At 37.0% G+C, this 16746-nt stretch overlaps 1 protein-coding gene across 2 annotated transcripts in view; it reads left to right on the forward strand.

Annotated features, from left to right (window-relative positions):
• The first annotated feature begins 632 nt into the window (after positions 1-632).
• Positions 633-16746, forward strand: part of LOC111907996 (uncharacterized) — a 38166-nt gene continuing 22052 nt past the window's right edge. For both annotated transcript variants that reach the window (XM_042902466.2, XM_052764190.1), the window contains exon 1: positions 633-1598. In XM_042902466.2, coding sequence (XP_042758400.1) covers positions 690-1598 — 909 coding nt within the window. In that variant the 5' untranslated portion in view covers positions 633-689. The remainder of the gene's footprint in view (positions 1599-16746) is intronic.

The raw sequence follows: 16746 nt of genomic DNA on the forward strand, positions 1-16746 counted from the left end.
TAAGTCTAGGTACAAAGTAAGTCGTAAGTCGTAAGACGTGTATAAGTATAACAGTATTAGGGAGGGAAACCATAGCTTAACGCCGCTTCTCCCAAATTGAGCTGTTTTCCCTTTGATTACCTTTTAAAGCAAGTGGTCTATCATGTTCATTGATAATCTGATATATCTAGAGTCAATGAATTTTTGATATTGTTTTCTAAAATAGAGAAACAACAATGGTTGAAGCAATCAAGACGGCTTTAACCTCCTGGATACTGAACAAAGGAGGAGATGAATAAAAAAAAAAGGGTGTTATTAATTTAATGAAAGGTTGAAAAGTACTATATATCTGCTATCCATTTGTTTTCAGTTTTATAATTTGGCATGTTTTAACGTACAATTAGAGAAGCAAGTGGTAAGTTAATATATACATATTAGAAAGAATATCTAATTATATATCATCCGTTAGATATAGACAGGTCCGTTCACTAACATTTACTAATAAAATTCGATATGATTGGGCTTATATACGATTGACAAATTCAATATGCGATGGTGGAGTATTTAATTAGATAGCGACGCTGATTATTGAAAGTCAATGTGATCATTGGCTTTATATATATGTCATGAATCTCATCATTCTTTGTATCTTTTCAATCCTCTTCCTCTTCTTTTCTTTCAAAATTTTCTCATAATTAAACAAACGTATCATGTCGTTCATGGAAGAGTTTGCTCACGTAAGAATTCCATTTGAAGATATTTTACAAGCGACTAACAATTTCGCAGACGAACACTTCACTTGGAGAGATGATTACGGAAAGACGTACAAAGGAGTGCTCTTGCAGCCTGAAGGTGTTGTCACCGTCGCATTCACACGGCTTCATATAAAAGCAAGTCGCCAAGCATCACAAGAGTTCTGCAAAGAGATTATGCGTCTTTCCAGATATAGACATGAAAACATCATCTCCCTTGTTGGCTTTTGTGACGAAGGGAATGAGATGATAGTTGTAACCGAGTTTGCAACACACGGAAGTCTCGATAGATATTTGAGTAGTGATAACCTCACATGGTTAAAGCGCCTCCAAATTTGTCTTGATGCAGCTCGTGGCTTAAATTATCTACATAATCCTCCACAATCCCAACTGAGAGTCCTTCACGGCGACTTGAAGAGCACAAATATTATATTAGACGAAAATTGGCATGCAAAGCTTACTAATTTTGGTATATCCATGTTACGTCTGCGAAATGAGCATCATAGAGTCTCTACTATCAGCAACGTCGCTCATTCACTCTGCTACTTGGCTCCTCAATACATTGAAAGTGGTATTCTAACAAAAGAGTCAGACATATACTCTTTTGGGATCATATTGATGGAAGTTCTATGTGGAAGACTAGCATACGAAGAGGGGAAAGAGTTTCTTCGCCCCATGGCATGCCGCCATTATGAAGAAGGAAAACTTACCGAAATCATACATCCCATTATAAGAAAACAAATGAGCCCAGATTCCTTGAATGTTTTTTCGGCTATTGCATATCAATGCCTGAAAAGTAACCGACATGAACGCCCGCCAATCGTTGAGGTTGTTAGAAAGCTCGAGGTTGCTTTGGAACTTCAACAAGTAAGTTAATGTATCAATTACTCAGATGTTATACTTGATAAGACACTGCCACTTTTTAACTTTTTTCCTCCAAAATGTTTTGGCGTAACACTACTAGTCCAGAATAAAAATTTTATTGCGGCTTTAGTCCTTTCAAGATATAAAATACGTTGAAAGGATTAAATTGTCTTTATAATTTCTTTCTTTATTTTTTTTACTTTATTTATTTTTTAATTAAAAGAACAAAAAGTAAATTCTCTCTCTCTCTCTCTCTCTCTCTCTCTCTCTCTCTCTCTCTCTCTCTCTCTCTCTCTCTCTCTCTCTCTCTCTCTCTCTCTCTCTCTCTCTCTCTCTCTCTCTCCGGTGTTGTCGGACCACCACCGTCGTCAGAACCCTATCATTATATGGCTCCAACTTCGTTGAAGAAGACAAAAAGAGATAGGTGCCACCCATTTCACTGCCAAAATTCTCTTACCAGAAACCACCACCATTCTTCTTCTAATAAGTGTCTTCGGAAAACTCAATTCTTTCGCAATAAAATTCTCAAGTTAGCAGCGCTCACGTGGATCTTCTGCTGAGGGTAACTTTAAGGTTCAACATAAATTTATAAACATATAATGTCGAATCTTCTAAAATTGTAACGTCCAAAATTTCAAACAAAAATTTTCATTTAAAAATAAAAGTATTTATTCAAACTGCAATTTCAAAGACATAGATAAAACCATATGATTCTAAAACATTTATCAGAGCTTCGTCAAAAGTTATTATGTACAAAAATCTACAACGGATGTGATGCAATCAAGCCGTGCCCTCCTTAGATATAAGAAAAGCTGAAAGTATTTAAACCACAAATTATAAACATAAAACTTAGTGAGTTCCCCAAAATACTACATAACTATACAGGCCCTGCCCATCCAATCCTAAAGGGCCCCGCACAACATATCGGACCCTTCCAAACATATCGGGTCTCGCCCACCAAAACAAACTAGCCTACCCAGCATACAAACAGGCCCCACCCAACACACAATGCAAGAGTCACAAAGACAGTTAGCATCCTAGATAGTGTAGTGAGAAGACTCACCTGAACTACTCAAAATAATCTCAATATCTACCTCAGCAAAAGAATAACCAACCTAAGCTTCCTAAAGCCAAAACAAGAACGGTCATTAGTCAAATACTCAATTCTACCCAACTTTGACCAAAGTCAAATTGGTCAAAAGTCAATGGTCAACGTTAACAGTCAATTCAACTCAGATGACCTATACATCATGATAATTCCTTTACCATGTTGTGGTCACTTCTAAAAACACCGATGCATTACAGTGCGCCACTGCGTCGTGGTCATTCCTTGGCCATATCGTCTTTTCACTCAGAAACATTTTTCTTCATTAAGATCTTAATCCTTAAATACCAAAAATCATATCATTAGATTTGGTTCTTAATAGCTTCTTAATGGATAAAGTTCTCAACTTTATCCATTAAGATGGCCCAAACAATCAACATCTAGTCTTTAAGTATCAAAAGGACCAAGAATGCACCTTTCTTAACTTAATGCATTAAGTCAAAGTCTCCAACTTTCAAATTTAAATCAACATGATATTTAGATCCAACTTTATCTATGACAATGTCATAAACTTTCAAGATCTAAACTTTAATACACCAAAATGACCTTAAGGGCCAAGATAACTTGCATGGCTAAAAGGGATGGAAAATGATCATAACTTTCCTAGTCCATGAGGTCCAAAAAACATTCCAAACTAATCAAAAGATTATGGAGTCCATTCAACTCCAAGATTACCCATAAAATGAACCAAAAGTGCTAAAAACCCACAAATGTAGAGATGTAAAGAACTAAAGAGCACAATATTCACTTTATACTCACAATAGCCCAGAAATGAAGTAACTTTGATAGATCTAAAGTAAAAAAAGCATTCCTTGCAACCAAAAGAACCTTCTTGATCTAGCTTCATCAAAACATAAGCAAATTCATCCAAAAAGGAGAGATGAGAGAGGATGAGCTCAAATCTAAAGTGAATTAAGAGCATTGATTTGGCATGTAGAATTAAATGAACACAAAAAAACATGGTGATTTGGGTGCTAAAAGACGTATTTGATCATAGTAAATTAGTACAAAAAAGGAACTAGTCTAGAACTTTATAAATATTTCACTCACTAGTCACTATGAACTACATCTCTCAAGCACACCTCTACAAGTGGTATGTAACCAACTGTATATAGAGGTGTTTAATTTCTCTTTCGCTCTCTCTCTTTCTCTCTCTCTCTCTCTTTTTCTCTCTCTATTTATATATATATATATATATATATATATATATATATATATATATATATATATATATATCATAAAGCATCACTACCACATGCAAGTGGCTCTACAAGAGTAAAACCACTACAATGTCATTCATGCAAAACATTGCACCCCAACATTCTCCCTCTCAAAGTTAGGAATGTATTACCCTCTTCAATCTTCCAAAAATGAGCAACTTCACGAACTAAGCCTCAAGCGTGACACATGTAGAAATAAACTTCAAATCTTCAATTCTTCAATGACCTTCCAATCCAAGTTCTAGATTGTGAGACCTTTTAATCCGAGCTTCAAAAGATAATTAGGAGTATTTAAACGTCCATAAGATTACCAAAATTTGGGCATAAAAGTACACCCCAATAATCTTCAATAAGTCCAAACCCATCATGAACAAATCACTTACGAATCTCAAATTGAATCACTTCATAAACTTCAATTGCTTAAGGACACTTCAGTCTTCAAGTCTGCGTATTATGAAAAATTCAACTTTTGAATTCTCATATTTAAATATCTCTCACTTTTTATAATCGTAAAATGATTATAAATCAAAAAAGGAATGAAAAAGCGCTCAATTCAGACTTTTCCATAAAAAAAACTTGCCCTTAACACATGGCAGAAACGTTTTTGATACATCCAGAAAATCCAAAAAATATTTCAATTTTCGAATACAATATATTCACGGACCACCTTTGACGAATTTCCAAAAAATTTAGGTAGAAAATGTCAATTTCCAAATTCTACAGTGACTCGGTGCGCCCAAAACAGCCTCATATGCGAAACTTTACCCCAATTGTGAAATTGGGCATAAAGTGTTAATTCACATTAACTATAGGGGCCTTCTCAGAATTTTCAACCCAATGTCGAAACTAGGTAAATTCTCCCATTTCGTATTAACTATAGGGATTCAACATTAAATTCAGCATTTAACACCGTTTTTGTTCCCATGTCAGAAGTGGGTGAAAATGTTAATTCGTTGAAAGTTGAGGGATTCGAATCAGTACTTTCTATACCTTCTTCGCTGCATTCACTATCAAATTTTGTTTCGCTATCAAACAACACTCCATTGTTGGTTGAGTAGGCGATGACGACGTCTAGCTGCTGTTGAACGGTCCTGGTAGCACGCGGTGGTTGGAGCGGAACCGGCAACAGCCGAGGGCGCTGTGAGTGGCGATAGAAAAGGAAAGAAGAAGGAGGAGGATGGTGGAAGGGGTGGAAATGGACACCCGTGGAAGTCACGCCGTTGACTGCTCTTGCTGGAGGATATGGACTACGATGTTTGGCGGCTGGACTGGTCGGTATCGACAGAAATGGGTGGTACGGCGCCGAGAGGTGAAGGAGGATGGCCACCGGTGGTGGGAGGCATAAGGGTGAAGGTGGCGGTTGGTGCTCCTTTTAGGGTTAGGTTAACGCAACAGTTAAATACCCGACACCCACTCAAACTTCATTCCATAATGTCACAAATAGCCTCTCCCCATAGGATTCTTTTGATAGAAAGTCCATAATTTACTCTTCCCACCCCTGCTCACATAATTCCTTTCATATTTAGTCTCATAGTTACTATTCAGCCCCTCCTTTACAAATTATTCTCAAATAAAGTCCATATGTTACCCTTTTAACCCTAGGCTTGAAAACTCTTTACAAATTGAGTCCAAAATTTACCGTTTCGCCCTTGCTTCCTATAATCTATCCATCTTAAGTCCCAATAATTTACCAAGTGGTCCTTACCTTCATAAATATTTACAAAACCAATCTGAAAGTTACACTTTTATCCCCCAATTTCTAGATTATGCCAATTTACTCCTCGAAACCAACACCTTGCTATTTAATTATTGATTTGGGGTTACTATTCATTCATTAATTTATTTTATTTATTTATTAAATAAATGGGGTGTTACAATATTTGATGAACTACCACAATATATTGATGGGTTTTATCCATAAGAACATCCTATGTGCTCATACAAACCCTAATGCTTGGATCTAGGTTTCTCTATTGTATATGCAATTCATCCAAGACTATAAACCCTAGATCTAGTACATGATAATCAATATAACATATAAATTAGGGTTTAGATTATACCTTGATTGTTATGTAGCAATAACAATCACAATTCCTCCTTGTAATGACTTTAGAAAGCTTAGAGTCACAAATGTCACTCATCTAATGGTTCACAAACACCAAGAGCAAGAGGATGAAGAGGAGATGAGAAGGAGGCTGCCCAAAATGTGTGGAAACCCTAATCAACAAGTTCACCACGTTTTTGAGCCATAAGGGTCCTTTAAATAGAGAGGCTATTAGGGTTATCTAACAAGGAAACCGTAATTTGGATGCTTAAGCCCTAAGCAACCCATGGACTCCTTCCTTAAAGGCCTAGGACGATTTCTAATGGGTTTCCCCATAGAATTCGTCCACCCCTTTAATATGGAGTCCATTAGCTCAATATTCAACTATCATACAATTGACAGTTCTAGTCCCTTAAGTTTAATTAATGTCTTTTAGCCACAAACTTAATTCTTATTAATTCTTGACTAATATTAATTAAACAATATGATTTCTCCTTTAATATATTATTCTCATAATATATTAATAAATCATAATTAATCCTTTCTCTCCATAATTCATCCTATCAAGTTGCTTTGGTGAAGGCAACCCAAAAGGACCATGCACCATCGGGTCAAGTACATACCAAAATAGTTATGGACTTAGACACTAATCCAACATATACACCCCAAGGGCAATCACATAAATAACCCTAGATCTACAACATTCCTTTTTCCTCACAAAGTTACCCATAGGGCGAAGTACCAGTATATCTAACGAAATAACAAACCTCAACCTCTAATAAAAACATCCTCATGAACGACCAAAACAAGATCCCACACCTTGATTGAAACTGAGCAGATCCTACCTATACGTAACTATCTCGATAACACTTCCGAAATAATCTCAAAATGTTGTCAAAAGCCCAGTCAGACCAATGCTAATACCAACCCTATAGACACGACATGCCAAAATAGGAATTTGCGTAGATCCAAAGTCGCACCTAAAAAACCGAACAACACCGCTCTGACATCTAGACCCCCAATAACCAAGGACAACTGCGAAACCCGAGCCCGCTATAAACAATACTTCTATAACAAGCAATTAAGGTAAGTATACCCAGAAACCAATATATATAACATACATAACTTGAAGATACGTTGACATATCCATCGTACTTCAACTAATATAGCTCGAAACCTTGACCAAACTCAACTGTTGACGATAAACAAAATAACCAAAGATCGAGAATGGATCGATAACTAAACTATATGATCCCACATAATACTAAACAAAGTCCATGTAACAACCCAAAAATACAGGCCAAAAATTTCATTTTTAAATACATTATTATAAAACCAACAGTATAAGAAAACATCAATAATATGATGTCATGTCAAAACCAAAGTAGAGATAATCAAAACATGTTATCATAAAACAATATCAGAGTGTAATCCCAAATATCTCGTGTGCGGAAAACCATAGTGTGATGCGTTGCGAACAAGCCGGCTCCTTCCCTTTGAAAACGAAGTACCTGAAACCAAAACTAAAAACTATAAGCACGAAGCTTAGTGAGTTCCCCCATCGTACCACATACCATACAATCACATAGCATACATACTGTCGGACGATTCTGGGGTGCCCGACCTACCCGGTACGGCCATTCTGGGGTGCCGAACTACCCAGTACGGCCATTCTGGGGTGCCGACCTACCCGTGTCAAGCCATTCTGGGGTGCTGACCTACCTGTGTTAAACCGTTCTGGGGTGCTGACCTACCCTTCGGTCCTAAAAACCGAACCTCGGGGACTATTCCACCCCATACTGTTACTATCACATATATCATAACTTAAACATATTGTCAGACATATCTGGTGTGTCCAACCTACCCTTCGGTCCTAACAACCGAACTTGGGGAGTATCCCCCTACTACCACTAGCACATATAACATATCATGCCATCATATAACATATCAGGTAGTAGCAAACCTAGATGAATATCGCAAAGACAAACATCTAACATACAACTCCTACTAGTGGGTCGGCATTGTGGCCGTAAACCCACCGCTACTGGAAGGTAACTCACCTCACACTGCTGATATCCCGTAGACACAATCCCAGCTGCTGGTTAACAGGCTCCTGATCTGTCAATATCAAAACATCACCCAATTAATAATTGTGTCCCAACACATAACCATGAATTCTTGGAGTAATAGGATACATTACCCTATCTAGGCTTGATCCAAGCATAAGGCCCAATCCAAAGGCCCAAAGGTCAAACTAGGGACTAAAGGCCAACATATGGCCCAATTTTCCAAATTGGGCCCAAACCTTTACATGGTCTTAATCAAAGTCCCAACCATTTAGTCCAGTCCAACATTCGACATTCTAATGACCCAATATAATATAATCATGAAGGCCCAAATTATGGCCCAATTTTCTAAATTGGGCCCAAACCCTCATATGGGCCTTACCCTAAGCCCATCAACATATTCTAGTCCATAAGATTATTCTTGGATGGCCCATTAATAATCCAAAATCCAATTACTAGAGCCCAATGGAAAGGCCCAACTCAAGGCCCAAGGGAATTAGGGTTTTCACATAAAATGATGATTAAGGTTAAATGTTTCTCACTTAACCCATTAATGACTTAATCCACTAAGGACTTAATCCATTATGTCCAATATTTCTTAGATTAATTTTTTCCAATGATTATTATTTACTATTTCAAGTTATTAAGTAATTCCCGTGTGTCCCGATTAATTCCCCAAGTTAGGATTTTATTAGAATTAGGGTTTTCCAACCCAAATACTTGCCCATTTATCAATTTGTTGGGCTTTTAGGTCAATTAGGGCTTTATTGGGCCTATTAGGCCCACAAGAATATCATTAAGCTCATTAGGGTTTATTAGGCCCATTACACCTCATTGCGCCCATTAAGGTTTATTAGCCCCTTTGTCCAAACATCCAAACGAGTCATGATCCAACAAGACACACCGTCACCCGACACGGCGGCCGGTGCTGGCAGGAGGCGGCAGCCACCACCTCACGGTGGTGGTTTCGAGTTTCTTTCTCATTATTCTATTTTTGTTACAATTTACAATTGAAATATCAAAAGCAACACACATTAACTAACACACACACAACCACTAATGGTGGCCGACGGTGGTGCATGGCGGCAGCCAAGTGGATGTTCTCATTTTCTTACCAAGCAAAATACACAACTCAAAATCAACGAAAATGCACACATCGATGCTATATTCTTGCAACCAGATCCACCCACCCTCCTGGTAGCGATGGGAGATGGCAGTGGTAGCAACTAATGGCAACATTTTGCAGTGACAACGACCACTGCGAGGTGGTGGTGGCAGTTCTCTTGATTCCCAGTCGAGCGTCCATACGCACACATGCTTAAACACGATCTGGAGGCCGGAACTTTCCCGACTTAGACACCATGTGTGGCAAACGACGACCGGAACCCAGATTTGGCACGATATAGCGATCTTCTCTCGGCAGTGGTAACGATCTTGGTCTTCAACGGAATGGTAGCGACGACAACTAGCCATTGTAGAATGAAGTTGGAGGTGAAGACAGTTGGGACGGTACTGGTGGTCGTCTCAGTGGCTATGGGCAGCAGAACGAAGGAAAGAAGAGGAAAGGCTGGCGGCAACTTGGACATCGACTTCCGCCCTCCGATACCCAGCTGATGTGGCATCTTCCTGGTTCCCAACTTCTTCAATAATGGCAAGAGCAAGAGCCGCCGGTGGTTGTTCAGTGGTGCGAGTGGTTGGAGCTGATAGCGGCGGTTAGGGGTAGAGAAAGGAAGTGGCGGCCGAATGAAGAGTAGGGTCAGGGTTTGGCAACGCATGGGTGATGGGTTATAAATCCCGTCCAATTCTAAACATTTTCCATATTAACGCATCTAGTCCCTCCAACCATAAATCATTTCAAAATAGATCCCATATTTACCTTTTAAACCTCAACATTAAAAATCCATTGCAACTTAGGTACAAAATTTACCAAACAACCCCCTATCCTCCAAAATTTCTTCAAATGAAGTCCAATAATTTCCCATTTAATCCCTACCTGCAATAATACTTACAAATTATGTTCGGATTTTACACTTTAATCCCGACCTTCTAAAATTATGACAGTTAACTCCTTGAGATCAACACTTTGCTATATAATTATTAATTCTAGGGCTTCTATCCATTTATTTATTTATTTAATTAACGGGGTGTTACAGTCCATGCGAAAATACACATACAAAACTCTAAATTTGATTGACCGATCAACAACTTCCCATCCTAGACTATAGATAGTAATCCTTCCAATGAGGGGACAAATCCCTCGACAATCGATACTCAACCTGAGTGGCTCAAATGCCTCGTTAATAAGATCCATGACACTTCCAAAAGAGACTACAGAATGCAACAAGTTTCTTTCCCGACAACTGTCGGATGTGAGAACATCAAATGCATCATTGAAGACATAAACCCGATGGCAACTTACTCTGTGACCCCATCTTGACCAAATTTTGAACCAAAATCTCACATACCCGAAGCGCAAATTCTTGTGATCTGTTACACTGAAACCATGTAATCACATGTTTTGTTGATCCTCTTATGCGAATACTCAATTCTCCCCCACTTAGGGTTTGAACCACCTCTATGTGTCGTTTGCAAAAAAAAAACAACAAAAAAATAAAAATAAAAACAAAAAAGAAAAACAAATCTGAAACCGGCTCAACCAGATACGTACCACCCTTGAATCTTCGAATACATAACACAACCTAAAATGATCCTTCAGGTATAGGCCAACCAAACTCATCAAAACTTTGAATCTCAGATGGAGACCTTGGAACTTTCTTCAACACTACTACCTTGAACAATATGTTTCCCATTCAGAGGCACTAGCAACACCTTTGATAGGCCTATAATAGCACTAAATCTCAAACTAGCATCCAATGGACTAACCACCCATATTGTAACACTGTAAATTTTCAAATAAAATTTTCATTTTTAATTCACATAAAATTAGTATCACATTTTCTCAAAACCACAATGTATCAAATGTTAAAAACATGACTCAATAAAACAACTAATAAAATCACAAAATCCTTGACATAGTCTCAAACATGTGTGTACAATCAAGCCGACGCCTTCCCGCGATCCTGAGAAGTACCTGAAACACAAAATACACAACATGGTAAGCACGAAGCTTAGTAACTTCCATAAAATACCACATACTCAAATAATAAGCCTCTCATGGCTATAACTCAGCATGGACCCTCTGGTCTCATGCGTCTCGATGAGGATCCTCCGGTCTCACGGCTTGGTGTTGACCCTCCAGTCATGTGTCTCCATGAGGACCCTCCCGTATCACAGCTCAGGTTGGACCATCCAGTCTTATGTCTCAGTGAAGACCCTCTAGTCTCACAACTCGGTTTGGACCATCTGGTCCCAACTCTTAAAGCACAGAATAATATAGCATATATCACAAAGACAAAATGCATAATATCACATACTCAGTATAAGCACATATGACTCTCCGGTCGATAATGATGGGTTTTGGTCATAAGAACATCCTATGTGCTCATACAAACCCTAATGCTTGGATCTAGGTTTCTCTATTGTACATGCAAGTTATCCAAGACTATAAACCCTAGATCTAGAATATGATAATCAATATAACATATAATTTGGGTTTAGATCATACCTTGATTGTTATGTAGCAATAACAATCTCAAATCCTTCTTGTATTGACTTTAGAAAGCTTAGAGTCACAAATGTCACTCCTCTAATGGTTCACAAACACCAAGAGCAAGAGGATGAAGAGGAGAAGAGAAGGAGGCTGCCCAAAACATGTGGAAACCCTAGAAGAAAGCTTGTCCACGTTTTTGGGGCATAAGGGCTCTTTAAATAGTGAGGCTATTAGGGTTATCTAATAAGGAAACCCTAATTTGGATGCTTAAGCCCTAAGCAACCCATGGACTCCTTTCCTTAAAGGCCTTGGACGATTTCTAATGGGTTTCCCCATAGAATTCTTCCAACCTTATAATATAAGGCAATCCATAGCCCAATTGCAATTATCTTATAATTACAATTCCAGTCCCTTAAGTTTAATTAATCTCTTTTAGTCACAAACTTAATTCTTATTAATTCTTTACTAATATTAATTAAACAATATGATTTCTCCTTTAATTTATTATTGTCATAATATATTAATAAATCATATTTAATCCTTTCTCTCCATAATTCATCCTATCAAGTTGCTTTGGTGAAGGCAACCCAAAAAGACCATGCACCATCGGGTCAAGTACATACCAAAATAGTTATGGACTTAGACACTAATCAAACAGTCTCCCACTTGGATAAGTCTAATAACTATTATGCGTGTGACTTCAGATCCTGATCTGCAATCGTAGCTTTCCAAAGCCGCTGTCAACTCTGATCCTATCAGATACGCGTGTCCTTTAGATAAGGGATCATATATTCCTCCATTCTAGATATCGTATGAGACATGATTTCTAATCATTCTCTTTGTACTATTTCTCGACTTCCGATTTATGACGACTGACTAATTGAACAAATCAAATTAGCCCTAGCCCAGCCGAGCATTTACGTTTGTTATCACTAAATCATCGAGGGGCCCAAATATATCGCTTTTATTCTACTTTGAATAAAAGGAACGGATAAACTTTGATTCAATGCTCGCTTGCACTTACTCACCGAATCACACACAACAATATGTTTTATAACACCAAGTTACTGGTGCGTTTACATATTATCAATGTGAAACCGATTTGCAAGATACAACTCACACATCTCGGTTTCAAGAATATAAGATGTTATCGTCTCACCAATCACTTGTGATACAATTCATGAAGTGATCCAAGTGAGCGTGGGTTTAATCCAATGCTCAAATCATATTCATACGCACTCATGAACGTTACAACAAACATTTGCTCATGTCTAATGCTCTTTAGACAATCTACACACCAATTCACGACAGTCTTTATTCATACCTACTTCCAACATATGAATGACTGTGGCCCGTTCGAATAATTTGACTGTTCTTAATCAATTAAATTACTCAGGAAGTCAAAACATGCAAAGTGAAACACAAGAATAATACTAATCCCATATGGCCTCAAACCTTTGAGTATAAATAAAACACCTTTTATTTATCACCATATCGATTACTCATTATTTGTTGTTTCGGGTAATCAACTTCTTACTTGAATTATTACACTTGTCCTATGCTCTTATCATGCACACAATGTTTACCTATGGTTCTTACTTTGTGAAATAGATCAAATTGAACACATTTCCCATCACACTCATTTCACAACTCCGAATCCTTTTCACAAGTGAAAGAATATCAAATTCTTGCCACTTATGGAATATGCTAGATTCTAACATTTTATGCAATGATCCTTTTGTAATGTTATAGCACAAAGTTACAATAACTATTGCTAATGATATTACAAAGTCCTCTATCGGAGATTGTTACAAGACAATTCCTTAGATGTGATGTCTCTCTCTCAAAGTACATTCCTTTGATCATCCTTTTGCATAAAATTTCTAATCTAGACATAGATTTTCAATATTCAATTCCCAATATGGACACGTTTCCATATTTTCCATATGACAACTCATTCTTAATAGAATCTTATCTATTCATAATAATGTCGATATGGTCCATCCAATACTATACTTCCAACTACTCACAAGCGACCAATCCTAGGCGAACTTTGGATTGTCCTTTGATAGTTGGTTAATTATCTTAGTCAAAACTGATTCTTGTCCTTTTTCCCTCTAAATGCGCTAGACATTTGGAAAATTTTAGAATGGTCAAATATTATAGCATTTGCAATCAATCCTATACCCGAAGCGTATGGGACACGATGCATAATGTCTTACACGAAGATTCGGTACTTTATCAATCTTTTGCCATCATATTTTATGTGCTACATTCTCAAAATTCGAACTATGAAGAGGAATGTCGTAATCATAATCGGATTTTTAAGAACGCACTATGTTTCCTTGACTATATTATTAAAATTCCACAACCTAAGCCTTTAGATTTGAAATGAAGCATAATATTCTCTCCCTTAATTATTGCAAAACAACTTTACAACCCTTACGACTTTGCAAGGTGTAACTCTTGTTTTTCAATAATTAATATTGCTAACTTGCAATACTTGCCTTAATAATCATACAGTCATTACATTTATGCTCCCACTATCATGATGATTAGTATAAACATAACACTTATTCTCCCACTAGCTTTGACATGTATTCAGAAACCAGCTTAACTTCCAGAAAACAATACTTATTGAATTTCTTAAGTTCATGTTTCTAATACTTAATGCTTTGATAATCATTTATCTAAGCTTATACACCTTTCCCTTAGATAGCTCATATGTGTGTCTAAACAATTTAGACCAATTGCCAAATCTCACGATTCGAATCATGGAAAGGGATACCGTAACCATAATTGAATTCGAGAATACAATTTTTTACAATCACTATCTTTTTAAAATCTTTCTTAGTGTAAGCATTTCCTCACAATCATTTTCATGAAGGAGGGAATCTTATGACGCTTAGATTTTAATGGTGTATTTGTTCCTATCCATGTGAATTTGTCAAAACCAAAGTTTACAACAAATTCAAACTCATATGGACCGAACTTTCTTTATCTTGATTTCTTGCCTTATGGTAGCACAGCTGCCCACCATGTCTTCCAAGTAGTTAAGCAGCTCACCCTTTCCTATCAATGTACCTTTCATTGATCAAGGTCCTTGCCTTTTATGCATTCAAATGAGAACTCATAGAACTCACATGCATAATTAACTCAATTGGAATGGCACAGAAGCAAAATAGTGTCAACACGATAGGTTGTAAACCTCAAATCGTGTGCTAGTGATGATCAATAAGGTCTATTTTGATTTGTTCTTGAAACCTTTCAAGACCATTAAGACTCCCACTGACTCCTCGACATATAAGATTCTCTTGTCAATAAACACTTCGTGACAAACAAATATTCAAGAGTTAGTGTAGTTTTTATTAAAACACTTCAAAAATTGGTCCTAGTTGGTCTTTGTCTTATCCAAGACATCACAATTTTCCACATTTGATGAATGTTATAAACCTTCTTAATACTTATCACTCAATATCACAATCTTAACTCTAAGACTTGTTTTGGAACGGAGTATGATTGACTCCTTGATTTAACCATTTCTTCAATTCTTGATTCCTCTTCTTAGACATACAATTGTACTAAGACTCACTTAGAGGATCAATTGAGATATGGTTCTTAATCATTAAGACCTATCATAAAGCATAAAAGGTACTCTCCCTTCTTCTTAGAATGAAGAAACTTTTATCTTTCTGCCTACTTGATTCTTCTTATTCGTTCTGCTATTGATTTAAACCTTTTCAATCAATTCAGAATTACAGTTAATATTATAAGTATAATCATATTTACTAAACCTTTAGTAAATCATGACGAATATCTTTGTTATTCTTGTGGTGAACTTGATCAGCACACAACTTTGTGTATTCGATCTCTTAGTCATTCACTTGACACTTTGTCAATGAATTAGTCTAATTTCCAAATATGAAATTTCTCATTCATCGTGCAACCAAGTTGCATGATTCCAAGTTTCTGTCCAATTGAAACTTGGGCGATGAGAAACTCTCCCTATTTGGTAAATTCTCGACATTTCCACAAACAACATAATTAAGAATCAAATCCATTATTTCTAATATTAGAAACCTTCAAGCATCAATTTTCATGCATGCCATTGCAAGGATAAATAAATAATATAAAATCAAAATTTATTTTATTGCGGAAAAATTTGTCCTTACAATGCAATTCATTGAAAAACTATGCTAATACATCTTTCTTAGCAATCTAATTCTAACTCTAAGTAGTAGCTCAAGAATCTAATCTTCAAGTAATGCGATCGAAATCCATTTCTTCACGGTTAGATTCTGCTCACTTCTTCCCTTAAGTTTCCTCTCTTTTCTTCGATCCTACAAAACATCAATTGTAATATTATCACATTATGTATTAAGAATCTAGAATAGGAGCTAAAAAAAGTTAGTCAATGGATTTTACCTAAAGCAAAGCCATACGTTTTGACTCTCCCATCTCTTATTAGGTAAATAGGGCAGCTTCGTCTCCAATGCCCCTTCTCTTGGCAATAAAAGCAATTGACTCTTTTGGAACGAAACATGGAACTACTTCAAACATTTCCTTTCTCTTATGATCAAACTTTTTGATCATAGCATGTCTTTCGTTGCCATTGTCTATATCCACAGAGGTCTTGAAGGTAGATTCACCAGTCAACTTTGCTTTTCTATTGCGCCAAACCATTGCTGATTCAGCAGCAATAAGCATATAGGTGAGATCTATAAGGGTCACGTTGCAGTTCATTATATAGTACTCTCTTACGAACTCACTATATGAGTTAGGAAGTGACTAAAGAACCCAATCAACAGCCATCTCCTCACAGACAATGGATCCCAACATTCTTAACCTATCAATGTGTGACTTCATCCCTAGGACGTGTACACACACCGACTTTCCTTCTTTATGTTTACTTGCCAAAAGGGCTTGAGTGAGTTTGAACTTTTCAAGCCTTCGAACTTGTGGGTTAGGGAGAATAATTGGAGGAGGTGGAGGAAGTGAAGCATGATCTCTTGTTCCTCGATCAAATCGTGGAATATCATCTTCATGCAGAATGCTTGTTCCACGGGATTTGGGAAGACCATAGTTGTCATACTTTGACATCTACAA

This window comes from Lactuca sativa, chromosome 5 (genome assembly GCF_002870075.4).
Source record: "Lactuca sativa cultivar Salinas chromosome 5, Lsat_Salinas_v11, whole genome shotgun sequence".
NCBI classification, from domain to species: Eukaryota; Viridiplantae; Streptophyta; class Magnoliopsida; order Asterales; family Asteraceae; genus Lactuca; species Lactuca sativa.